At 37.1% G+C, this 26,835-nt stretch overlaps 2 protein-coding genes across 6 annotated transcripts in view; one reads left to right on the forward strand and one right to left on the reverse strand.

Annotated features, from left to right (window-relative positions):
* The window catches only part of LOC135160060 (SWI/SNF-related matrix-associated actin-dependent regulator of chromatin subfamily A containing DEAD/H box 1 homolog), a 117,121-nt gene that overhangs the window by 736 nt on the left and 89,550 nt on the right, over positions 1–26,835 (forward strand). The window lies entirely within an intron of this gene.
* Positions 135–25,049, reverse strand: LOC135160054 (receptor-type guanylate cyclase Gyc76C-like). Of its 4 annotated transcripts, XM_064116215.1 has the most exons (15): positions 24,262–25,049; positions 19,514–19,627; positions 16,778–17,202; positions 14,619–14,816; positions 6,153–6,960; positions 5,729–5,883; positions 5,328–5,615; positions 4,859–5,119; positions 4,699–4,770; positions 4,452–4,620; positions 4,176–4,325; positions 3,527–4,089; positions 3,227–3,371; positions 2,760–3,016; positions 135–2,548 (listed from the first exon to the last, which is right to left on the reverse strand). In XM_064116215.1, the coding sequence occupies exons 3-15, from the start codon at positions 17,159–17,161 to the stop codon at positions 1,661–1,663; spliced, it is 4,338 nt and encodes a 1,445-aa protein (XP_063972285.1). In that variant the 5' UTR covers positions 17,162–17,202; positions 19,514–19,627; positions 24,262–25,049; the 3' UTR covers positions 135–1,660. The 4 variants fall into 4 exon arrangements, with proteins under 4 accessions (XP_063972285.1, XP_063972287.1, XP_063972286.1 ...); XM_064116217.1 differs by lacking the exon at positions 16,778–17,202; XM_064116216.1 differs by lacking the exons at positions 19,514–19,627; positions 24,262–25,049 and adding an exon at positions 17,602–17,841.

The raw sequence follows: 26,835 nt of genomic DNA on the forward strand, positions 1-26,835 counted from the left end.
GAGTGTCAAACCATTCATTTATTTATTCCATCAATTTTGATCAACTTTACCGGTTATTATTCAATGAATTTTGCGGCGAGACTTATTAGTTAGGTTGCATAACAGGAACATTTGAGGAAACATAAAAACACTCATTTTGTCTTTCACGTCAGTTTTTTCTTATCTTTTTTTTTCTTTAAATTTACACAATTATCTTTACATCGATATATTATTATTCAATTTATATACAGTTGACGTCGGTTCTTTTGTTCTTAATCTTTACAAGCTTACGTATCTATATTTGTAAATTTTCATTATAATTAGTTACTTAGGAATATTTTAGACATAATTTTTTTATCGGTTTTCCATGATTTTTTTTTTATTAAACTAAGCACCTTAGGTACAAATTATAGTTCACTTTTCACAGCCATACGAAGAATTTGCTTTCCTTCAGTGAACAAAAATAAACAGAAGTATTTGTGTGATGATAACTGATAATCAACAAAAAAAAGAACACTATGTCGACTTCAATATTTTCATCAGAGTTTGAATATTCTTTCGAATGACTAAAATATTGGAAATTATTCTTATGAATTTGCTATAGTTTTATCTCAAAGAGTTTATAGAAAAAAAATAATTTTGATTCCGTGACTCACAACCCGATATTTCTCGTTTATTGAGAGATTTCGATCAAATGAAAAGTTGAAACTTTGGGCAGGGCTAAATGAAACATAAACGACCCGTGTCACATACTTTCGATAAAAAATTAAACAAAAATATAGGGTTGAATGGAACTATACACTTTCGGTAACTGTAAATCATGTACATAAAAATTGCACTTAACTAATCGTTGTTCCTCGATAAAAACAATAAATTTCGGGAAATTTTCAGTGCAATGGATTAGTCATCTTGGACATTCCACTGTCACTCTATTTTCATTCGATATTTCAGTGGTAAAGGGGTAAAACAAACTCGTTGAATTATTCCAATGATTTGTGGAACTGTCTGACACAATTTTCATTCTTATTAATGGCCCATTCATCTCGAGGACAAGTGCTTCAATGGAACCCTCAACAGACCTTGACATTTTTTTTTTTCTTGAAACCAGTGATTGTCGAGATAATTCACGTTTCAAGAAAATTATTTTCGTCAGTATTACAATTATCTCGCATACCATTAGCTTGAAGAAAAAATATCAACGGAATTCTTCCACAGAAAATTAAATTTCTGCGAAAATTAAACATTTGAGAACCCGTAAAAAATTGAATTCCTTCTTCTCCACCACTTCACCACCGATTATTCACGTTTCATCTCACTCCGTATTAATAAATATCTGTCGAATCTTCTAAGGAGCTTTCTAAACATTCAAATTCATCAATAAATATTCTTGTCAATTAATCACGATTCACATGCAATGAAAATTACCCGAGTAAAAAATGGCAACATAAGAATTTAATTATTTGTTAGTGATGCTCTTATCGTTCCTCCACTGTCGTAACACCCATCACAACTGGCACCCTTGATCAGTAATATTCTCCCCCAAAGTTGGGAAGATTTTTCCCACCTCGAAGTGTAAATTTATCAGGTCATTCTCGCATCTTGATTCTTCTAATTTCAAAGTCCTAATCCTCTCAGAATAATTCTCAAAAATTATGAAGCCCTTTTATCTCTTGACTTCTCTTCAAACGATACTCTCCCTCTCACCCTGCAGTTCATACCCAGCAATGACACCCCTCCTTATCGATACTTCGCTGCTTCTCAGTCCATTTCCATTGAACAAATTAACCAACCAACTTCTTATGGAATTTCTCGCCGAGCTCTTCTTATCGGGCACCCCATCCCCACTGACATTCGTCACCATGTGATCCAAGGATCTCCACCTCTTCACACTCCCTAATCCCTCCCCCTCACTCGTCCCCGTTTCATCATTACCCAGAAGGGGAATATCCACTTCCTCCTGAAAGTTCTCCTTGTGAATGACATCCCCATTGGGATAATTGTTGTTGAGACTCGTCAGATGTTCCTTCGAACTACTGAATTTCTCACAATTCTCTAGTGATCGAAAGCTCTTCTTCGGTTCTTTCCATCCCAAGTGTGAAGATTCCTGATTAAAATCACTGGGGAATGGATCCAGTGATTTGGACTCACGAATTATTGTCGAGGGGTAGTCAGAGGTCGTCGAGGATGAGGCAATTGTCGACAATACTCTAGCGTTTTTATTCAACTTTGGTTGTCCCTCGAGGAAGAGATCGTCAAGGGCTAGTTTTATGTTTGCAGCTCTTATTTCAGCCTCCTCGCTAACTGTTAAATTGTCCAGGGTAGTTTTTGAGAGGCTGTCAATGAGAAAGAGGGGATTTCGCTCCAGTTTTCCGAGTCGTAGGTGGCGGGGTACTGGGCTGGTGTTACCACATTGGGAGGCTGAGTCGTCGGGGCTCGGTCGGGGTACGGCACTCGTACGTCGTGAACCCGCACCGAGACCTCCCAAGAGGGATGCTTGACGGGAGTCCGGATTCAATTTCGGGCTTCGACGGGGTCGGCAGAAAAGTGGAGCGAGATCACCCACGTCCACCTGGAGAAATATTTTATTTTATTTTATTTAATGGACGAATTCTTTTTCTTTGGTAAATTTTTTGAAAATGAGTTAAGGGTGATACAGATCGATTCATCTCTAAAGGAAGTGACACTATTGTTTGGGTGGACTTTGATAGGTTCGAGGGATGTCACGGGACTTAACTGTTTTTTCTTAATTATTATTGTTTATAGTGTATAGCGTAACTCACATCTCTCTTTTGAATCGCTTTTTCATTAGCCCCAACAAGCCAATAAGTCTTGACGTCTCCCTTTCCCTTCATATGGACCAGTCCTCTCTCCTCGATAATATAACCACCAATTTTGTCCAGGGCTTCTTTGCACTGGGCACTTATGTGAATTCTCAGAGCTTCTCCATTAGATTCCATTCTTGATGCTGTATTAACAGTGTCACCGAAGAGACAGTATCGGGGCATTGTCAGGCCAACAACACCAGCCACAACTGGGCCTAGAATCAATTAATTTAATTTAAATTATCTGGTAGAGATTATTTTGCGTTGAAAAATGGAATTTAACTTCTTGGCTGCCAAATAGTTCGGAATCCAAGTGAGATAGAGGGGAGAGTCTTGCGAGTAACATAGAAAATTTTATTGTGCACTTTCTCAGCTTATGAGGCTTTAGGGAGAAACTGGAAAATGCGATAATTTTCAGTTTTTACCTGTATGAATTCCTATTCGAAGTTTTAGAGTCTCTTGTGGTCTGTGGGCTATCGTATGCTGTTTCACCGCGTTCAGAAGCTCGAGGGACATTGAAGCTATCTCACCAGCATGTCTGTTACCATTTTTCAATGGCAATCCTGATACCTAAAGTTAAAAGGGAGACAACAATGAAACAAAGGAGTTATTATACTTAAAAATTCCATTCTCCATAGGAAATCTTAAGCTCTCAATTGAATTCTTAATTAATTTTTTAATATACTCAAGAATTGATCAATTAATTTATTAAAAATTTAACGTACCACCATGTAGGCATCCCCTATGGTCTCAACCTTGTAGACATCGTACCCCTTGATTATCCGATCGAAAATCGTGTAAAGATCGTTGAGAAAATTAACAACCTGAAAAGGTGTACTCTCAGCAGACATTGCTGTGAATCCCACGATATCGCTGAAGTATATTGTCACTAGATCGAATGCTTCTGGCTCCACACCAATTCCATTCGTTAGGCAATTAGCCACAGGCTCTGGTAGCATTCGATGCAACAAATCCTCAGTTTTCTGTTTTTCCTCGAAGAGAAGGCGCGTGCGCTCACTGACTAGATCCTCGAGATTATTGGCATACTTCTCCATCATATCCATCATCTGATCCATAATATTTCTATGTCTACCAGCCTTCATTTTGGCAAGTCTGCTTCTTATCATTTTGAAGTCTGGCCTCAACTCTGGGCTCTCTGACCAGCAATCAGTTATCGTACTTAGGATATAATCAGCACAATCAGTCTCTGATTCAGACAGAACGTCGATGTTTGGACGAAAGGGTGGTTCACCGTCCTCCGGGTATCGCTTCACGCGCTCAATTATTTCTTTGAAAAGAGAATTCGATCAAATGCTTGTTTTTTTTTTGTTTCGTTAATTTTCTTTTAAGATTTCGTTTGAATTGGGGACTTACCTTTGGGCTCTAGGTCGACTCCACCATAGGGACCCTTTCTCCCTATTATCTCGAAGAGAATTATGGCGAATGAATAAATGTCACCCTCTTGGGTACCCCTTATTGGGGCGGTGGAGCTCCTCAGCAACTCTGGCGCCTTCCAGAACAGATCTGAGGGATTGAGATTAAGTTTAGGTGTGTTCAAGGAGTTTGGGCGCTTTCTAAGATATTTGTTTAATCTTTATAATGTGATCTGACTCGTTGAAATTGCAAACCCAGGTCCTCGGTAATACTCACTTCGAAAATACTGATGTTCACCGATACTGTCCGACTCGGCGCAGTGTCTCATATCGTGAAGACCAAAATCAGACACTTGCAGTACCCATCGTGATGTTACAACACAATTTGACGATTTGAGATTACCATGACAGACTAGCACTGAAGATTCATGAATATACAGCATACCCTGCACATATAAAAAACGAAAAAAAAATATTTAAAAAATTCTACCCACGATTCAAAGACTTTCTATTGATTTTCTCACCTTAATGAGATCATGAACTAATGACGCAATGAACATATCGTCTAATTTTATGTCCTCATTTTCAATTATGTCCTGAAAAAGAAAAATTGAGTAGCGTGTAATATTAGTTTAATTCGAGGGATAATTTGGAAATTGATTGGTTGAGATTTTTTCTACTCACATAAAGACTTCCTTTGGCACAATAATCGGTAATTAATAGTATCCTCATGGGCTCGACACACGCACCGATGAAAGAATTGAGATTTCCATGCCTTATTTCCCGTAGAATTCTCATCTCCTTCATTACATCGCGTGATATATCTTTTTTTTTAGAAAATTTGAGTTCTTTTATTCGCACTACAACACCGTGGTAATGACCAGTCTGGGCGAAAACTTGGCCACCGCATCTTGACTCGTATGACATTGCGCTAACTAAACTTAACTGTGAAACAGATAAATTGAAGTTCTACTTTAATTGAGAATTTAGTATTTAAAGTTTTTCTTAATATAATTGATTGGAGATGTTTTTCAATGGTAAATGAAAATTAAATGAAATTATCGAGATTACGTTTGGTGGAAAAAAAATAAATTAATGTGATATAATATAATTTGTTATTGAAGAATGATAAATGTATACGTGATAGACTCACTTTACTAGGTGATGACATGAGATTATCCAAATGTGGATATCCATGAATTTCACTAGGATCTATTTTCCAAAGTAGACCCTCAATTTCCTGTTCAATTTTCCATCTTCTGTAAATACTCATGGTGATAACAGCAGCGCAAAATAGTAGAACAGCAAGAATACCCGCGGCAACGATACTACGTAGATGTGTATCATCTTTGGGACAGTGTTCATTCAAAAATCCACAGCCCGGCTCAGCCTCTGGTTTATTTTTTCCCGGCCATTCCATGGACTCAGATGGCCTGTACATCTGTCATCAATTAATGAAAAAATATAAATTATTCAGTCATTGGTTATTGAGGAAATATTTCAATGCTATTATCATTATTTCTTTTGCTTTCTTTTAACAACCAACTCACTCACTAGAGTTTCACCCTGTTGAAATTGCCCAACTGGCTTCATTTGAAATTCACAGAGGAAATTTCCCCGGGCTAAGGGGTCTTTCTTCAGAGCTAGTACTGAAAAATTTCCCTCTGAGTCACCTGCTTTATCCAGTTTAATCGTTTGTCCACCCACGCCTAATGTCGAGAAAAATAACTAATTTAGTGAGATAATTTTATTGAGAGATTTCTCGGAATTGATAGGAGATGGGTGATGTTGTTAGAAAAAAATTATTCTAGAGGAAACCGAGAGCTTTTCCCTATTTTAAGGATAATGAAATTTTCGTCTAGATAATTTTTTAAGAGGACATTAAGGGCTAGAAGTTAGTGGAAATAATTCATCATTCATCTCTCCTAAATTCCGGAATGTTTTGACAAAAGCTATTGGCCCTTTGACAGCTACTCACTCTGATACGTATGTCTCTTGATAATAGTCTCAATAATGAGCGTTCCATTGCTAACAATTTCCTCAAGACTGCTCTCAGGCTGTTGACGAATCAGTTGATCCAATGCGGTAGCATAAAGCTTCACCGAATCATACAGATAAGCGGCGTGAATAGACACGTACTTCTCGTATTTCATCAGTAAATCAGGTACTGGAAAAGTGAATGGCTCTTTAGACGTGTAATCCCTCACTTTTTTAGTGAATTCTTCGTAACTCTGGTTGGGTGGACTAGATGCAACAACCATTAGTGATCTAGCACGTTTGAGAAAATCCTTTGTCTCCAGGCAACTTTGTCCTTTATCATAATCATCTGGCCTCCATAAGTACTTTTCCGCCTCTTTAGGCGAATATGTCATCATATCAACGTAAATAACCATGTATTCACCATTATCAAGTAATCTCTGATTCTGCATTGCCGCCATAAGTTCAATTAATGATAATGGTGTACCGAGAAATATATATATACGTGTCATATTCTTGGTGTCTTGTATCAACTGGAACCAAACCCCAGCGTGACAACAGGGCAAACGATCCTCGCAACATGTGTGACGATCTTCAACGGTTTTGTAGTGATTCACCGTGAGGTTGTTCTTGGTAGCCTGATTCTCCAGGGATTTTGCCACTGTTGTCCACGCACTCTCGGTTATTATCGTGAATTTGTTCCAACCGTAATGCAACAGTAGGGCTATCAGTGACTTGGTTACCTGTGTTTCGGGTGGCTCGGTCCGGGCGAATGTTGGCACTTTCGAGGCTTTGTAGTCGGAGCATTTCTGACAGGGCAATAATCGGCTGATTAGTCATATATGTTTCGTTATTTTTTTTTTCCGGAAATTACATATATTTGTGGGTCCAATGGAAGAGATTAATGATGTAACTCTACTTGAATCTTCCAGTAGATATTTTACATCATTCAACCTGTCATAGGTACTCTACCATTTGACCCTATACTCATTCATTTTCATGAGTCATAAAACGGGTTTCAGGGTCAAATAGAGAAATACTTGACTGTTTGGTTGAGTTCAACGAATTTTGGAGATATTTCAATGAATGAGATAAATGAAGGGGATCATTAAGCTCGTCCATAAAACTCTTTTAATAATTAATTTGAGTCAATTGAAATAAAGAGAAAAAAATTTAATTTTTTTCCTGAAATCGATAGTTAAGATGAATATGAAAATGAAAGGGACAAACAACAAACTAATTCAACTAAAAATAAAATCAATTTCTGTCATATTTCGTCAATGTAAATTGGTTTATTTCCCATTTAAAAATAACCCAAAAGTCTGGCGTTTTCACAAATTGATTATGATGTGTAGAGAATATCCCGGTGAGGTGGGAGGGAGGGGGGGGGGCTGAATAGGGGGGTTAAATGTGGTGAGGTGAGGGAAGGAGGGAGAAAAATGATGAGGGCGTGGTGTTAGGGTGCATTGGTCATTGCCGGCTAGCTGACTGGCGTTATTCCTGGCCGGCGGTCGGCTATATTTAGACGAGACCACCTTGAGAGAGCCCGCGCGCACTCTCGAGTAGTGATGGTGTGTGTGGGGAACTCTCGACGTGCAACGCGTTGTGCAACAATTGCAGTCCAAACTGATACGATGGGCTGCAAATGCATTGTTGGCGGGGGAGGAGAAAAAAAAATGATATTCTCGATTTGTTCTTATTTGTCTCCGGAGATGCTGTGTCAAGACGGAAATACGGAATGCAGATGTTCCACTGAGGGGGAGAGGAGGGTAGGGAGGGTGAACATATTTTTTTGGAAAAACCGAACCTTCACGTGGTGCATTTGTGGGGTTATTTCAATAGCGAAATATTCTATGAGCAAATATAATAATATATTTTATCGCACTTGTTGCGTAATGTAGTAATTTTTCAGTCGTATGTTAACATTTTTTTTTATTTAGCACGAAACCTGTTGGGTTATAAGAGCATTAGAAAAAAATGAATGTTTTCATACTCTCACATATATATACATACATATACATACATATATATTCATATGTGAGTATCTTAACATATAATTACGCACTCGTACCGAAAGTTAGTATTTCAATTAACAATCAAAACCAAATGGTCACACACTCACACACTGATAGAACAGGAGGAAGGATTCTGTTGTATTTAAACGAGACTGTTTATCAGTTACTATGATTCGTCAATTATTAATGAATTGCGGTAGTAATTAAGGAGCTATGATTGATACAACAAAATCCTTCAATCAGTGCATACATGCATACATCTGGTGATGAAGTATAAATAATATATTCGAATTTTCGGGATGAAAATTATTTATTTTTACCAGGGAAAAAAATCAGTAATAACTTTTTCGCGGAATACAATGACTTGATTCGATGGTTTAAAAAAAAATGGAATGATAGAGGAGAGGTGTGGAATCGCGCTGTCTACGGTGAATGTTCACCGGTATATGAGTATACACGTGACAAAGTAAAACAGAGTTAGCGAGAAGAACCTCTTCCCTCTCCACTTTATATTTAATGGTAATAGATGCTGCGGGAGGTGGAGGAGGGCACCAGGGTAGGGGGTAACAGGAGGGGGGGGGGGAGGAGGGAATTGAGGGAGGTAGCGAGGAAGGAGAGCAACAGGCATTCGAGAATTCAAGCCACTACATACACATGTTAACCACAAATACAACGAAAGAGGCTTTCATTTATTCGTAAATCAACAGCAGTTGATACTATTTATAGACGCACGGGACAAATAGCGATAGTCTCGACTGCTGGCGTATATCCTTGAATGGCAAAATCCCACATGGAAATAAAATTCTTGGGGATTTTTGCAGGCTGGCTAGGGCTTTCTTTTCAAAAGAACCATTGAGCACTGAGGGCTACAAATTTTAGAGGTTTTTTGGCGGTTGTGGGACGCGATAAACAGTGGGAAGAATTTGTAAATCATTGGGTTCTTTTGAAAAATTAATTGGACGAGATATGGGGAGAGAGACATTTTTGAAGTGGAATGACAGAGTTTTTTTAAAAATTGTTGACGCGGTGCAAAAATCAACTCTCCGAAGGTTCAATTTTACTTGAAAATTTCCATAGTTCAGGTCAGTGACTGATAAATATTTGTTTGAATGTGAGCTTCATTGAAAAATATGTCGGATGTAAAATGTAAAAACAAAGATTATGATGGGAGATGTTCTTTGACTATTTTTTAAATTTGATTAGTGGTGAAAATAATTACAATTGATTGATTGAATCAGTGCAATTGATTTATGCCATTTCAACAAATCACAGATGAATGAAATATTCACATTAGTTTCTCATCTATTAGAGCATTAATTCTCCAAGTACGCTTTTTATCACAAATTCCGTTATCTACTCAATGACATCAAACGTCGAGTTTTACATTTGCTGTAATTGCTGGGATTAAGATAATGAGAAAAATGAACTGATTGAGTGGTGATTTTATTCTTTTTTTTTTTTTCTTTCAAGCATATAAAATTTGTTTGAACATGTGTGCGGTATACGAGAATGTGGTGGCTGTTAGTTGGCGATGCGAACTTTCACGTAGGTGGGACGGATGCCAGGTGGTCAGGAGGCGACGCGTTCACCAACAAAGATATATCTCCCCCTCCCCTTTTCCACCTCTGCGTTATTGCCAGTGTATCAAAATGTCTTGAGGAAAAATGAAGAAAAAAAAAATGGCAAATTCCACTCTATTTTCGGTCGGTTGGAGATTTTTTTTTTTAATTGTCTGAGAGTATTTTAGGTGATTTAGGGTGGAACTTATTTAGAATATGAAGTTTTGGGTTTATTTTGGGGGACGTTCGAGAGAAGAGCCAAGTGGTGTTGAGGGTCAAGAGGGAGAAATGAAGGAAGTGATCAGGAGAATCAAATTTTTGGTAATTATATGGTTTACTGATGAAATGTACATATAATTACAAATTTGTTCCGGGTCAATTAGTAGGAGACACGCCCTCAGATTTTTGAGGATCTATGACACTTTGACACCTGCCTCTCTCCCATTTGATCCTCAACAAAATTTGATAAGTGGGACACAACGAAAAGGCAGTTAATTGTATTAATTGGGAATAATTGGAAACGCAAATCGGATGATCGCTTTCATCGAACCCTTTATCATTTTTCAAGTATTAGACAATAAAATTAAAATAATTTCAATTGAGCTGTATGTCTCGGACCTTCACCAATTCTCAAAAAAATAAAAAATCATAAAAATATTCACCACTGGGATAACCAGAATATTAAAATCGATATTGATGGGAATTTCAAACCAGCGAATATTGAATCGAGATCAGTCTTTGATTTATTCTTTCGAGGGATGATAATGTTCGTTGAGACGAGCGGGGTGGTCCAGCCGGAGAGTGGGGACTGAGATTTACCAAGATAATGGCGGTCCCCTCCTCCTCTCTTTCGCCCTCCCCCCCTTTATCCCCCTGTGGGTCTGGCGTAACGTCGTGGGGGCCCCCGTGGGAGTCACCGTGACCGTGAAAACGAGGTAGTTAGAGGTACCACCCGGGCCCATACGTGGGAAAGAAATTTATATTCGATCGAGTATCGATAATTCAAGTTGGTAGATTGTTTTTTTTGCAGTCATTTTGAATTGTTCATTTCACTTTGGGGGGAATTATCGCTCTATCTTATCAATCGAAACTCCTATTGATTGGAATTTTTGGAGTTCGTTGGACTCTTCAGAATTGAATATTGTGAGATTTTTTTTCTTTCCATAAATGTGACAATGTATAAAATGGTAAATGGTGTGTACATTGGAACACTTGAGAATGTGGCGAGTGCGGGACAACACTAACTGCCTCTGTTTATCGGAGCTATATTTAGACACTGCTATTGCTTTGGAAACTGTTTCTCTGTGTGCGAAGGAGAAGAGGCAAAGACCCATAGCCCATAATCGTCAGTATTATGAAGTAAAGATTTTTGGTTGATTTTTTTTTTTTCACTTCGGAAGCGATATTTTGTAATCCTTCAAGACTGACTTTCGCATTTTTTTTGTCGAGTATTATATAGGAGGAAAGTTTTTCAAATGGTTACAAATTTAATTTATTGAATGATATAATCAAAAAATTGAAAAGAAATGGTTTTTAAAAATTATAGTTAGTTGAATTGAAGAAAATGATTAAAAAAATAATAAATGACATGCGATGGAAGTAAATTATCTGCTGAGGAATTGGGTAGATTGGATTATTTTTCGTAACGATGGGATTATTGCGGCGATGTGGGGTTTTAAGAAGAAATATCAGGAGAAACTCTTCATTCGGAATTTTCCGCTGCCTCCGTGAGTTAACCAATGAGTGGAGGTACCCACGACCAGTTTTACTCGCCAATGTCTTCTCTCTGTCATGCACCAAAAAAAATTTAAAACGTATTTAATTTGAAATAGACGAGCTTCATATTATTATTGAATTAACCAAATCACTTGTCTTATCAGGTCGTCCATTTGAATCATGAGCGGTATTTAATCATCTTTTTCTCATGTTTTTCCGTTGACATTAAGAGCATCAAAGTTGTTATCGATATCGAAGTGTCTTTGACAGTTGCTATCATTAACTTTATCAATTAAATTGCAGACGAAAAATGACAAAAAAAATTAAACCATGTGTAGTCGTAGTCATTAAAACTACATTTTGCGGATAATTGTTTCTTCAACGTGCACTGATTACAAATAAGTAATTAAAGTTCTTTGAACTTACGAAAACTATTTGTGCATAAAATTATATTTCTCGTCAATTTTTAATATTAATTAATGATAAATTTTTCATGGAGACCGCCCGACGTTCAAGAGAAGTGCAAATTTTCTATTACTCCGTCAATCATCCCCCCTAAATGAACTATCTCATTTTTGGTTCCGATTGAAAAACCTACATTCCTCGAATATTTCAATTTTTACATTCAAATTCCTACTCTACTTTTGCATTTAACCTTCCACCATCAAAACCCATGTGTAAACAATTCAATTCCCCCTGTAAAACTCACCCTCATTTGTCATCTCTCCCTAAAAACAATTGAGACCCTCAAAAACTCTATTACCCCAATTATTTTCACATCCCCCTCTCCCTCAGAGTCCCTTAAAAAAATCCTCATTAATTACTTTCTCAATCCCACACATATACTTTTGGAAGATCGCCGGTGGTCGGAAAAGAGTGAAAGGTAAAAGAAGGCCAAATAAAACGAACCAAAAGAAAAAAAAAAGAGAGAGAAAATAAAAAATCACACCACCAAAAATAAAAACAAAAAAGGATAAATGAGTGGCGAATCCCTGAAGAAATCCCACGGTGTCCGTGAGGTTATGCCTTCGACCACCCCGGCACCACTCTTTTACCTTCCCCCGTTCTCCTTTTCTTTTATCCTCCTCCTCCCTCTCTCTAACCCTCCCTCCCTTCCCGGGCCATTTTGCCACCCCCCCCCCCCCGCCCTTCATTTCATATATAATTCTGTCTCACTTTGGTACGAAAACCCGTAGTATATACTGGAGGACAACAAATATAAATAAAATAAACAGTAAATAAATGAAAAACAAAAAATATGAAAAAATATAAAATAAAATTTACAAAAAAAAGATGAAGGGGTGGGGGGAGAGAGAGGTGGAAAGAGGAGGGAGGAAGGATAACGGCGTCGAACTGGCTCGCTAACTGGCGGTCTTTATCTCGGATATATTTAGACCCCGGCACGATCGCTCGAAGCGACCGACCGGTCCCAACAGAACCGATCTCTTCCCCCCCCCTTCCTCCTTCCCCTCTCACATCGGTTGTGTATAAGAGAAGAAGAGAATCCCACGGTGTCCGGTATGGTCCACCCATGGGGGCTACCACCATGCTCGCCTGCTTGCCGCCGTACGCCTTTCATTCGACGCAACTAACATATATATGTGGATGTTGTTGTTTTATTGGTGGCAGAGGGGCCAGGGGAGGGAGGGAGTTTTTTTTAAACTGTTGGTCGTTATCATTTTTTTTTTGCCATCATGGCACTTGAGGAGATGGATGATGGAGGATTGGATATCTCGGTCAATTACTGGGGGTGGATTTGAGCTTCAGAGGTGGTAGAAAATGATACTTCACGGCCTCGGATGAGAATGAGAATTTTCCGTACAATTTTACGTCCTAATCTATAAAGTGTGTATTTTTCTACTGAAAGCGTCCCTGAAATAATGGTTTAGGTAGAAATGTAAGAGAAGATGAGAGGTAATTTCAGTATTCAATCGTTACACAAGCAAATAATAATTCAAATATTTCTGAATACTAATGAATTACCTCATCCCGAGAACAAGAACAAAACAACATCTAATCGCATCAATTTGTCAGCAACGAAAAAAAAAAACCACCAGTTGCGTCGGAACCTAATGTCACGGTCTAAATATAGATTTCAAACGAACTCGTTGTCAGGCATTTAATCTGAACCTCATGAATTTTTCCCTCCAAAGTTTAGCGTGAAAGAAAAAAAAACGGCGGGAGGGAGAGTGGGGAAACAGCAACTGTTGAAACCAAAATGACGGTTTTTAAGCTGAATTGAATTAGTACGGAGGATTCTTCAGTCAGTTGCCACTTCTTATTAGTTCAAATGAATGCGCGTCATTTTGTCCCAATTGAGTAGCTTAATTGAACGTATTTTAAGCCTCACGCAAGACACTTTCGTAATGAATATTTTCCCATTTATTATCATTTTCACTTGTTTTAAAATTGAAATAATCGAGTTCATGGTACGTACCATTTGTCAACCCTCAAACAATTGTAAACGATAATATCGCGTAAGTGGACGTTTGTACATCGGCAATGTGGGGGCCACTAGAGGCATTTATTTCGTTGTCAAGAATCTTCATACATCCCTCCGGATGAATACTTAATGTATTCATTGAAATAATACATGGGCTGAATCGATAATTTACGTATTTATTGTTGTATTTTGCTGCAAACGTGCCTTCACATCGGTTAGCATTTGATGATTATCTTGGAATCTTTGGGGAATGAGAGAATTTTTGTGAGGAACTTCTGGGTAGAGTAGCAAAATTGTTGGGAAGATTGTGCTGTCTTCATTTGGTTTCAAATTCATGACAATATTTGGACAAAATCCTGGAGACCCGAGGGTAGTTTAGAGACTTGTTTATTGCTGTATTCTCCTGCGAATGTGTCTTCGCTTCGGTTAGTTTTTGATAATTATCTTTGAATCATTCACGGATGGGAGAATGTTCGTGAGAGACTTCTTTGTATAGTAAAGAGAGATAGGAAGGTCTTCAGGATAATTGTGCTATCTTCATTTGATCACGGGATATTGAACCCGAAGTGAGTCTTCAACGAGTTGGTGAATTTGGCGGGAATATGAGAAAATGTGATCAAGTCTTTGGAACTACTTGAGAACGAGAAAATGTAGTCAATGAAGTCCAGGTCATTATAAAAAAATTACATGTAATCGGTGAATGAATCATTGATGAGAGGCGATAAATAACTCACATAACTGATCATCGGTATATTTCTCGATTGTGCTACAATTGCCTCGACGTAGCACGAGCCTTCCGGTCCAAAAAATGCAGCAACACCGTCGCAAATCATGTCGACCATTGCTCTTGTAGCATCAACAGTCTCACCCCGAGTGTCGTTCCACCGCATCACCAGCCTCACGTCCGGCAGTATATTTGGATCATTATTAATCTGAAAATTATAAGTTGTTACTGAAATTCAATTAAAACTTGTCATCGTCCTCGACAATGATTTTTCCAAACTAAAAATAGATTCTCAGGTTTGTGGCTTCAAAAAAATCGTGAGATTGTGTCAATTGTTTGTCGAGTGTGTAGATCTTCCAAAAAGTACTGGGGAATTTTCAAGTCCATCATTTTCTTTGAACATGTCGGAAGTAACGAGAATTGAAAGTTATCTTTCTTATCGTTGAATTTGTATAATGTTTTATCTACAATGAGTTATTTTAAGCTATGGATGTCTCCAAAAAATGTTTGATAATGATTTTCTGTTTGCTTCTTGTAGATGGAAATTTCTTGAATTACTTGATAAGAAGTAGATGTAGTACTTGAAACGTTGGCAAAGTAGCTTGAATTTATCATTTATTTTATTTTTAGATTTTAAAATTACTAAAAATTGCGAAATGATTTGGAGGAATAGGAGGGATTTGAATGTTCATGGTGACAGGTTGGAACATTAATTCTGTTGAAAATTCCACTGGCATAATTTCCATGTACATACACATTAGTTACGTCCCTTTGCTGTGTTATATGCCGATGATATTGTTTTTCCAGAAGGGATTTTTGAAATTCATCTGGACTGAAATTTTCAAATTGATCTTGAGATCGAAAAATTATTATCAATTATTGTGTCTTATGTCTCGATAGCTTCAGGATGTTGCAGTGTATGAAATAAGATTCTTACACATATTTATTCATCTCTTCCCTTTTTCACGTACCCAGGAATTGCTGGGGGAGGAGGAGGAGGGGAGGGGGGCTACACATTTGCGATTTCTTCTCACGCTCTTTGGGGTTTCGGGCGTGGGCGGACCGGCAGAAGCGAAAACCAAAGTAAAAGAAATGAAAGGAGAAAAAAGAAAGTAAAATAAAGAGGAAACAAAAAATTTATATTTCATGATAAAGTCGAACAGATTCAGTGATGCAATATTTTTTCATTTTATCATAAACAAATCATCATATATCAATCCATTCTATCATTTTTTTTTTCTCCATAAAATTCAGGTGAAAGTAATACGAAAATCCTGTAAATTTTAACTCTCCAAAGGAAAAAAAAAATTTCAATTTAGCAGTAGAAAAAAAAAATATATATAAATAAAAGCCTTAAAAATATTTTCTCCGCGAGTTTGAGGGCACGAGAGGAGTCAGAAAGCCGCGAAATGTAAATTACCATCGTGTGAGAACGTAACAACCCAGTGGTGGAGGCGCTCGTGCCGCCAAAGACCGTTGTTTGTGTGTATATAAACCCCATTCGAGGTAAAACACAAAAGAAGCGAGTAAAAAAAAGCCAAAAGAAAGGGAAAAAACTCCTTGAAAAAAAAAAAGCCTTCAAATTGAAAAGGGGAAGCAAGGGCAATAGGATATCCTCTCGTTCTATTCTTGCCGCCAAAGGAGAGTAAGGAAAAGTGAACTTAAAGATCCCGGTTAAGAACTACGATATATTTTTTTTTTCTATTATTATTTTTATTTTCCCATTCGATTTTGTTTTGTTGCTATAATGCATTGTCCGTTGGAATTTACAAAATTTGCATAATAACCTACCGGTAGTGATATCTGTTCAACGAAGCCGGACGTAACGGGTGAGTCGACGGGAAAGTACATAGGAATTACTATGTGTGCATAGTTTTGCACAATTTTATGGTCATGATTTTGTGGATATTTGAACGATGGAGGAAAAAGGCTTTTTTTTCCCTGAAGTGGTGGGGGATCGTAACTTTGTTTACGTCTGGAAGTACTTTAAAGTATTGAAAAATATAGTGTACAATATTTTATTGAATTTTAGCAATTTTATTTTTTATACTTTGGATTCAACCAAGAGGTGCACTAAAGGAGCGTATAAATAAATTCTGGTACCTCACTGAGTACTTTTTACTTCATACAGTAAAAATTATTTTTTACAAAATAGTAATGGGAACAAACCTCATCAAGCGCCATCGATATAGCCCCAGATATAGCGAGTCCCTGTCTATCCTTGAGACCACCTTTAATAGCCGTTAAATATCCGATAGTTAAATTTCTTGGCTTTTTATCGACACGATCCAATACCAATGATTTATTCGTTCCTTGGAGATCAATTGTTCTAGATTCCAAATGATCCGTTTGATTGTGTGATGTCTCAATAAGTGCGAGACAGGGACCCGACACGAGTAGCAGTAGAAACAAGATCGCCCACGTTTCAGTGCTATCAATATCGCCTAGAATCCGATGGTGATGATGACGATTACTTGTTCTGTTGTACGGATGCTGGTGTTGCTGGCGACGGGCAGGCCTGCGACGGCTCGATGATGGCGGGCCGGGGCGCATGGCCGCCGCCGCCACCGGTCAGCGCCTACCTCCCCGCTCACCTACCATAAATTAATATTAATTAGTTAATTAATATGATCTCTAATTAGTTTTTTTTTTTTTCAAAATTTTTAACAATGTTCAGATAGGTCATTGTGATTGGCTCCCAAGGAAAATGTGGAAAATTTCATAGGGGTGAAAAAAAATACCCCTTTTGCCTGAGGTGTTTTGTTTAATGGCGCAACGTTTTATCGCTCGAAAATTGTTCCTTCGATCGATCGAAATAGGGCAACACGAGTTGGTTTTCTTTATAAAATCCAAAGCAGAATTTTCCCATCTCTCTAATGGCGCCAATTTCAAATTTTTATCTGAAGGATTTATCAAGGCCGAGTTAATAACATCCTGGATTTCCAGGGTACTGATCGCAACTACTCAATTTCAATTTTTTTTTCTTTGCTCACGATGTTATTTTTTGTTGAGTACCGTGTGGGCAAGTGTCAGGGTAAAGAAGTCAGTGAGCATTAGAGGTCTCTCATGTGTCGCAATTAGATCGGTAATTAAGACGATCGGGGCGTGTGCACGAGCGGTTCTTTCGTGGTCACGCCCTTATTTGCCAAGTTAAATTGCGACGATCCTATTTCTCAGGCTTGCGATTAGAGAGGGGAGAGATTTTCGACCTTGAGGGGAGATGGAGTATAACCCATAACCATCCCCCCTCCCCCTCCCCGAGTGCCACTTGAGGCGGTAATTAATGATCCAAAAAATGTTTCTCTTAATTTTGTTTTGATTACATGACTTCCCGGGGTTCATTAAATGCTCGGTAACTCTTCAACACTTCAAGATATCAAATAATGTTGGGGAGATAATATTTGCGTTTTTTTCGTGAGTGGAAAAAAATGGCCCGGGGGGTTGAGTCGTATGTCCAGTGATTAGTAAGATTTTTTTTTTGCACACATAAATTTGAAGGCGATTAAAATTAATAGAAAAACACCTGTTTCGAGTTATCTGTGACTTGGGAGAGGGGAAAAATGCGATAATTTTAAGGACAAATGTTGCGTTCGTTTTTGACACTGTTCAGTTAAATAAATATCAAAACTGTGCTAAACATCCTCACGAGATACCACTGACTTATCATATTCTCGTTCTCAACGAAAAACTTTGAGTTCATTCTGAGTTACTCCGGGAATTAGTCACGGATTGTCGGACTGATGACGGTATTTATTTATTACTAAGTAGAGGGAAAGGTGGAGAGACTGTGGTTGTACACCTGCAGTTGCTTGTGGTTTTGGTTTTGTCGTCATACGTCATTTCATTTGGATGTCGGGGACTATTTGAATTTGAGAAATTTTTTTTTCGTCCAATAAGTGAAGACTTGAAGAAATTTAAGAAGAGATATCGGGCGTTAAAAATTCACTTCAATTTCCCAATTATTTCTCGAGGAAACCGTAAGGCATAACAAAAATTGTCCCATTATTTTCTGAAATACCGCAAAAATCAAGTTTTGAAAATGAAAAAAATACGAAATAAATTTTTCTTCTAATTTCCTATGATATTTCTCATCTTCGTTGGTACAACTCAATCCTCCGCATTAAATCGATATCTTGAATAAAATTTTTTGCTCTCGCTTCAATTTTTTTGTTGAAAATAAAAATTTAATTGCATTTTCATTAGTATTATAATTCAATTTGATAAACAGATTAGTGTTATCAATTGATATCCCGTGATAATTGATGAAAGAAGGAAATATCGTATGCAATTAGTGGATAAAAATAAATAAACGAATAAATAGAAAATATTTGAGAAATGGTAAAACGCGAGAGAATTTCAGTTCATGTGTTTTGCGGTTTCATGGCGGACGTGAAATGAGATAACGCTGTTAAAATAGTACGAGTGCGATAAGGAGTGTTTATAATATCCGCAGCGGAGACTCTCCGTACCGTAATTTTAACGATTTTATTTATTTTTTATTTGTTTACTTTCTTCACTTTCATTTATTTTCAATTTATTCCGTGACAAGTGCACGATCACGGCACATGGACTACCTAGTTTAGCATTATTAACGTTGCATTGGAGTCTCTCTAGCATCGTCATTTAACGTTTAAATTTGTGGTTAGAGGGTGATAAAGTTGAATAAAAAAAAATGTAAATGTCAGATGGTTAAATTTAGATGGCTGTTGAACGTCTGGGTTTCATTTTTTTTTTCTTTCCATCGAAATTTCTCGTGACAAACACTTGAATATGATAAGTACGAAATAATTACGCAAGAGTGTCTACAGTTTCACTCGAAAATCCCTGAATTATGGATGAAGAGATTTTTTTTTAATTTATGATGCGATAGGGAGTAGTTGAATGTTGAAATCAATCGGGAATTACCTAAACATGGCAAATTGGCATCGATGAGAAGATGCTTGTATTTTCACTTCTATTTTTCTGTCATATTGAGAACAGTATTTTGGTGCATCTGAATGAGCGTCTGACTGCGGCCACCTGGAACATAAAAAAAAAAACATTGGTTTGATGAGAAAAAACATAATTTTCCTATCACTTCTCGCTGAAGATTTCAAAATCTAATAGAGTAAACAATCCAGGAAGACCTTTTTTTTTGTAGATCATCAAATTATCTACCAGTTGTTTCTCTTCAAAAATTCCTTTATCGCAGTTCAACTCTAAGATATTCACTAAAAACTTATGGTAAACAAGGATCGCCTCATTCTGCTTTCATATCTTTCGTGATAAATCGAAAAAAATCGTTTGAAAAAACAAGACATAATAATCACACCAAAAAACCCATAACAACATCATCGAAGAGCAGCTCAATCCCCTAAAAAATTTCAGTATTGTCCAGTGATTAGGATATCTCTCTCAAACAACTTCTTCCCCACAGTTTGATCACTTTTTTTGTTCTCCCCTTCTCCCAACCATTCATTCTTAAAATTATTTTTATTTCATTCTAATGTAAATACCCCGCCTTCTAATTTCGCAGTCACGTGCATGAAAGGATGAAGGCGCCCACTGGCGATTAAAGGACGTGCCGAAAGCGCATGCAGTGAGAGAATAAAAAACAAATAACAACAAAACAAACCAAATAAAAGTATCAAAGAGAGGCTAAAGACGGGAGAAAATAAAACATACGAGCATTATAAACCGAGGATCGCGTGCGAGTACAGGCACCACACTGTTCCCCTACCCCCCCCCTTCACACCCTCCCGGGCCCCCATGCCCTACAATGCCCCGAAAACGTGGAAGGGACTGCGGAAGCACCAAAACACCCATCCGTCAATGAAAATGAGCCCCAGTGATTCAGAAGAAGGTTAAAAAAAAAATTAATAAAAATGAAAAGGTTTTAAAACGAAACACAAATATCTTTTTCACCGGCTCGTGGAACTCCCTCTTTATCTCTCTCTCCTTCGTCTTGGTGTTTTTTTTTTTAGCCGAGTGCACGCGCGTCCGAGTGTTACATTCATTTTCGCGCGACCACCGGAGCGTGCGAACCCACGATCCTGCCAACTCTCTCGGGGCCCGCAGATCGATGATCCATACCGGTTTCGGAATCAATTTGTTTTTCTTTTTTCGGAACTTTCTTTTCGTTAGGTTTTCGGGGGTTGTTGAGAGTTTTGGGGTATGAACGATCGGGGTAGTGTGAATGTTTTTTTTTTTCAATGTGAGCATTGTGTTAAGTTGTGAAGGAATAACTTTAGTTTTAAATTAGGGGAATTGAAGAAACGAGGTACTGTTCATGAGAACTTTTATTTTAGAAGTGAGAGTCCTTAGACTCTGAGGATCTTTGGGGATGTTTAAAGGGGATGGGGAATACGTTGGAGGTTTTCACGAATTTCTGGATATGGGAAATGAGGAGATCACGATATACAACAATTGTCTTTGTTTCGAAATAGTCTAGTCGATGTAAGGGGGTTGTAAGGACGAATAACTTTATCCCGAAATATTAGGTGACAGTGTCTTACTGAAGTAATTGATTATTGAGATTATTTAACTGTCACAGAACTACCAAAAATCAACTCGTTCCTCTACGTTTTCACACTTAATATCTGAATATATCTGTTTTCTCAACTCATTCGCACATCGGGCATTAAGATAGACACTTGTTTTCATTCTCAACTGTGTTTGGTACCTTTGGAGAAGAGGTTGACTTGTGCCGAAAATAGACTAGTCTCCGGCGTAGTTAAACGCACAGTACAAACTCGTATTCACTCGTTTAAAGTTGAAAATTATTTCTCTCTTTAGATACTTTTCTTGGAAAATAAAATTTGTGGCTCTGTTTATCTTGCTTTCCTGTAATCTTGGGAGACACTTGACACACGAATCGATACGTATCGACATCACACTGATCTCTGAGATAACAGACCACTTAAATCACCACTTTCACATGTCGAGCTGTTGAATATCGGCATTTTTTTCTCTCTTTAGTGATTTGTGGAGGAGACGGAGGATAAAAAGAATAATTTATAAGTAAATCAAATCCTTTCGCGATTTTTAGCGCAAATATTGTTAGGAGGGAGGGCAAAATGGGCAAAGTTGAACTGTAACCCTTCGCATATTCCCCAAAATTAACCCACAAGACGGTTGACCCTGAATAATCCTCCGAATAATCCTTCCCACATTAATTTTTTTATGCTCTTATATTTAATCCTAGATTTAAGGAAAAATATGACAGCTATTATTGGAAGATAAATAATGAATACATTCGTAATTTAAAGATACGTAATGAAAATTCAAATTCCCTCAAAAACCTCGGACTACTTTGACTCAATTAAATTCCTCGTTTCGTGCCACGAACTGAATGAAGGCCTCGACAAAAAAAAAATAATTTTTTATCAAGGACACGTCAGAGGTCCTCCTTGAGTGTACCTTCATCACTAAAAAATTATAAGTCTTTTTTAAAACTTTTTCACGGGAGCAAAAAAAGGTTTAATAGACGTTTAAATCCTTGTTGAACACAAAGCCCTGTCACGTGTGCGCTTAATGAACATGCGAATGTAGCCCTTTACCCGCCAACTAATCCCATACCAACATCTCTCCTTCTCCTCCCTCACACCAACATTACTGATGTGAATGTGGGGAATGGCCACGTGCATTACCAGTCACATCCCGGTTTAAAAATTTTTATTCTTAGGCATCACGAGGGGTTGAAAAATTATTTATTTGGAGATGTGTGTGAGTTCATGATGAGTAGTAAAAATGAGACAGTTGCCAGATGTAGAATTTATTTTTCGTTAAAATTTTTTTTTGATAACGATTCATTATTAGAGCAGTGACACACGATGAAGTAACGACTTGGGATTTAATCTCTTGGTAAATATTGGATTTGACTGTTGATGAGTGGATTCAGAGAAAATGTCAAGAATTGGTTTTTGTGGAATTTTAATTGTCGGTGGAAAACGCTTCTTGAGATCTTTTCGACAAACCGATGGCTTTCGAGATTAGTGAGGAATTCCAATCCAATTGTACACCAAGAAAACAAATATAATTATGCCAATCAATATTATTTCGGACATTCAAATACTCGAAACTTCAAGTTGGAAAATTCCTTCTGATTCTTGTGAGAAGACTATCTAATTCGTATTATTTATTACTCTATTATCCGACGAGTTCAAAATGAAATTTTCCGACGAGAATCGAACGATAATTTTCAGGAAAATATCGGAAGAAGGGACACTTTGAATAATAATAAGAACAATCGAAAGAATAATCCTTGACATTCGCCTCTAAAATGCCAGCTACCCCTGACAAAATATCAGATCTTAATTTGATATACCTGGACAATGCTAATGTCCCTTACTAAAATTCAATTAATTTGATAACGAAATAAATTTACGAAAAATATTCTAGAGAAAATTATATCATTTGACTAATAAATCATTCACCTGTATATAATCTTCCGAATTATCGCAGCCCATCAAGAAATGTCGCATGACATTCGAATAACTCAGCCATATCGGTAGTGAATACAAACGGTCAATTCCCCATAATCACCTTTAAATCATTACTGAAATCTCCGAAAAAAAAATTCACATGTAAATTCACCTAATGAATCATCGAATTCTTCACACATAATCATTAACAAGAATTCTCGTATCGTGACATGTATAATTCTCGGGCCATTTGAAGTCCCCTTCTCCAGCGAATAACACTGGATCAACAATGTCCAATCAATTAGCAAAGCCCCAGCAACAATAACAACAACGAGTGAAATAACAAAAAAAAAAAAACTCGTATGCAAGTCAGAGACTAATAATACCCATGAGTCAGTGACAAAAATTTTCCCAGTTTATTTTCACTGAGATTATTCTTCCCAACAAACAAGACCTCAACAATAAATCTCACCCAGTGGGACTGAAAAAAAAAATTCGTGGCCAATTGCGATAGCACACGACCGGTGAAATACAAAGATTTGGAATGTTTATTTTTCGACGAGTCTGGGAATGATTTTTCGTCAATTTTTTTAGCCTTGTCGAGTGTTAAAAGTGTAGCATTAGAGGAAGTGACATTTTTTTTTTCGTTTGTAGTGCTACAAGATGAGATGATTATTTTCCCCCAGGTCTTTATCTCCATCAGCCTTGAAATCGTAGTACAAGAAAGAGATAGATTGTTCGTTTTTTGGTGCTTTGTTGTGGCACTACCGTAAGCTATCGGTTACAAACGTTCAAGTCCATTTTGACTGTTGATCAGTTTTCAATAAATACTTCAAAATCTGAGGCTGATTGCACTATTTTTGGGATAACATTTTTTGTAGTTCTCATTGAGATCTACTAAAAAGGGTTTGGGGAAAATTGTGCTATATGCCTTATACTCGAAGATATTTATCGATAACTATGATAAACGGAGACGGTGTGGATCGGTAGATCGCATGGGTTCTTCATTATTTTCCATCGAATCATTATTTTCTCGGGCTTTGAAATAATTAGTTGCGGAGATATTACACTTCTGTATTTTTAGGACTTTGTCATAAGGCAATTATTTCGCATTAGGTCTTCAGTTCTAAGGTTAGACCTTGTCGAACCTGAAAATTGTCGTGTTAAATATCACTTTTTCATTGTTGACTGCTTCGTCACCATTTGCCATGCAGCAATTCCACCATAAAATCATAATAAATTAATATTTACCTGGAACTCGTGGCCACAGCTAGCATGGTAATCCCAAGCGTATTAAGACCATTCAATTATCCTCGGTCATAATCACTGAGAATGAAACTTCACAAATAAAAAAACACCAGTAAACAAAAATTCTAATCTAAAATTATTATTGGAAAATTTTTTCAATTAATTCAGCATAATATGGTGACGTTTTCTACATTTATTTTTAGCTCTTTTAAGGCGTACACATGTGCGGAAATGAATGCTCAAAATTTTTTTTTGTTCTCGGGTTAAACCAAAAAAAAAAAAAAAGACACAGACACAGAGAGACACGGACGCCCCGTAGTCGAACGATCGACGACGCACTTTACTCTCTATTTGACTTTTATTATCCTCATCTCCCTCTCACTCAGTGATTCTACCATCGTGTACACATAAATCTCATTTTTTTGTTCAAATTTTTCCCACCACTGAGGGCTCAATGTAGCCGGAACAATTTGAATTGCACTTGATCACTCGTAGAAATTCGATAAAACACGTTTTTTTTTTCTCTTTCGTTTTCAAACGTTGAATGTTCTAGATTTTTTTTTTTCGGGAGCACTGGGTCTCCCTGATTTTTTTTTTTACTCTGGCACTTCCGACGTTTCAAGGTCTCGTCGGGATTGGGAGACGTGTGAGGGTGGGACTTGATGAATTTTTGGATAATTTTTTTTCTTCCAGCGTGAGGTACACAAAATTATGGAAGTTAGTGATTCTAGATTAGCGCGGATGAGCTCAAGACGAGTGCCGCGACGTTACTGAGAGAACACATGATTCTCTGAGGCGATTAGTACGATTGGCTAGACACAGGGGGCAGTAGTTGGGTTATTCGGGTGATATCGGGATCACTCGGTCCTATAGATCGCGCGCAGACGATTCAGAGTTCGAAGTTTGAGATCGATTATCGGGAGAAATTTCAAATGTGAATAACTCGGTGACTATTGAAGATAAGGAAAAAATTTGTGAGGGAAAAGGGTGGATTTTTTAGGGGGATATTTTGTGATCAATTAGTTGTTTAGATGAGTAATATTTACGGAGATACAGGTGGGGGAATTTTATTAATTCAGAAAGTGAACTACTTTATTCGTTAATTTGATGAATTCTTCATGAATTTTATTGTATGGGAATTGAATGGAATTTTTATATGAAATTTAATCACCGTTTTGTATATCTGCAATATCTCAGAGTTGAAAGTTGAGATAAATTTTGAGAGATTTCGGATGTCATTATCTCGTGAGATATAGGGGGACGAAGATTTTGAAAAAAAAATAAACGAAAAATACGGTGGATTTATTATTGGGAAAAACAAGTCGTATTTCTTCGACTTCGATTACCCTTCATTGACCTTCCGCATGGTACCATCGAATGTTAGAAATAAAAAATCACCTGATTAGAAATGATAAGATTAAAACATTTTCACCCCTGTAAATATTCATTTATCTCACCAGACTCGGGCAGTAAATCGATTTAAACAGTACGATGAGAGGAAAAATAATTTAATTGTCTCGGTTGTTATTTTTTTTTCCAGTCATTATCATCACTCAGTGTTAAACCAAGGGGGGAATTGTGTTAGTGTGAAGCGATAAGTCGACAATCCGTCTAACTTTTCCACTCAATTTTATTCGTAATTTATATTCAATTTACAATCAATTGTGTTAGTAATTAAACGCGCGTCAACGAAATTCCAAAAGGCCACTCACACGAACATGAAAAATTCACAGTGTGATTTTTTTGGGAAAATTCAGTTAATAATCACCAGATGACGAGTGACTTTGACTCGTTGACTTTCTCCTTTATTCAATTAAAATTGATTAATTTGATGAAGAAAATTGTCTAGGCAGGCAAATACACTTCCACGAGAGTTTTCACACTTCAATATTTTTCCTCTCATTTAAATCCATTGACGTTGATGGTACAGTGCTGAAGTTATCTTATCAGACAGACTCGGGCGCAGTGTCAACATGATTCGTGACTCGTTACACTTTGCAAGCTAATGGATGGACAAAAATTTCATAAAATCAATTGGGAGAATTAAGAATTGCGAAAATAAATGATAATATTTGAATCATTAATGCTTCAGCTTAGATGATTTCTATAAATAAACTGATTTTTAAAAAATGTTATGTAAAATTATTGCGTATTGTCAATGAAAATAAATTTGCATTTGTGTCACAGGTGGAAGTAGAAGATAATTCGATTGAAATCCGTCTGGTGATTTTAATGAAAAAAATAAAAATTTTAATTGGGTCTGTTGTCAGTGGAAATGTTTTCTCATCATATCTATTTTTAGCCTAATCTGACACTCTAAATAAAGCCAACAGAATCGTAAAAAAAATAACCCTTTTTGCCTCACATTTTCTGAGAAGAAAGATAATTTTCAATCTTGTATTTTCGTTATTTAATCGAAGCTCAGAATTTTTTTTAATTTTATCCTCGTGAGCCCAGGGGTTGAATTTAAGGAGAGTCTTCTTCATCTTAAATTTTTCCAAAAATATCCACCCAAAACATTGATAAAATTGCATGCAGTTCAGGCTAATGCAATATCAACCAACTGCCTGATAAAAT

The sequence above is a fragment of the Diachasmimorpha longicaudata genome, chromosome 3 (assembly GCF_034640455.1).
Source record: "Diachasmimorpha longicaudata isolate KC_UGA_2023 chromosome 3, iyDiaLong2, whole genome shotgun sequence".
Classification (NCBI taxonomy): domain Eukaryota; kingdom Metazoa; phylum Arthropoda; class Insecta; order Hymenoptera; family Braconidae; genus Diachasmimorpha; species Diachasmimorpha longicaudata.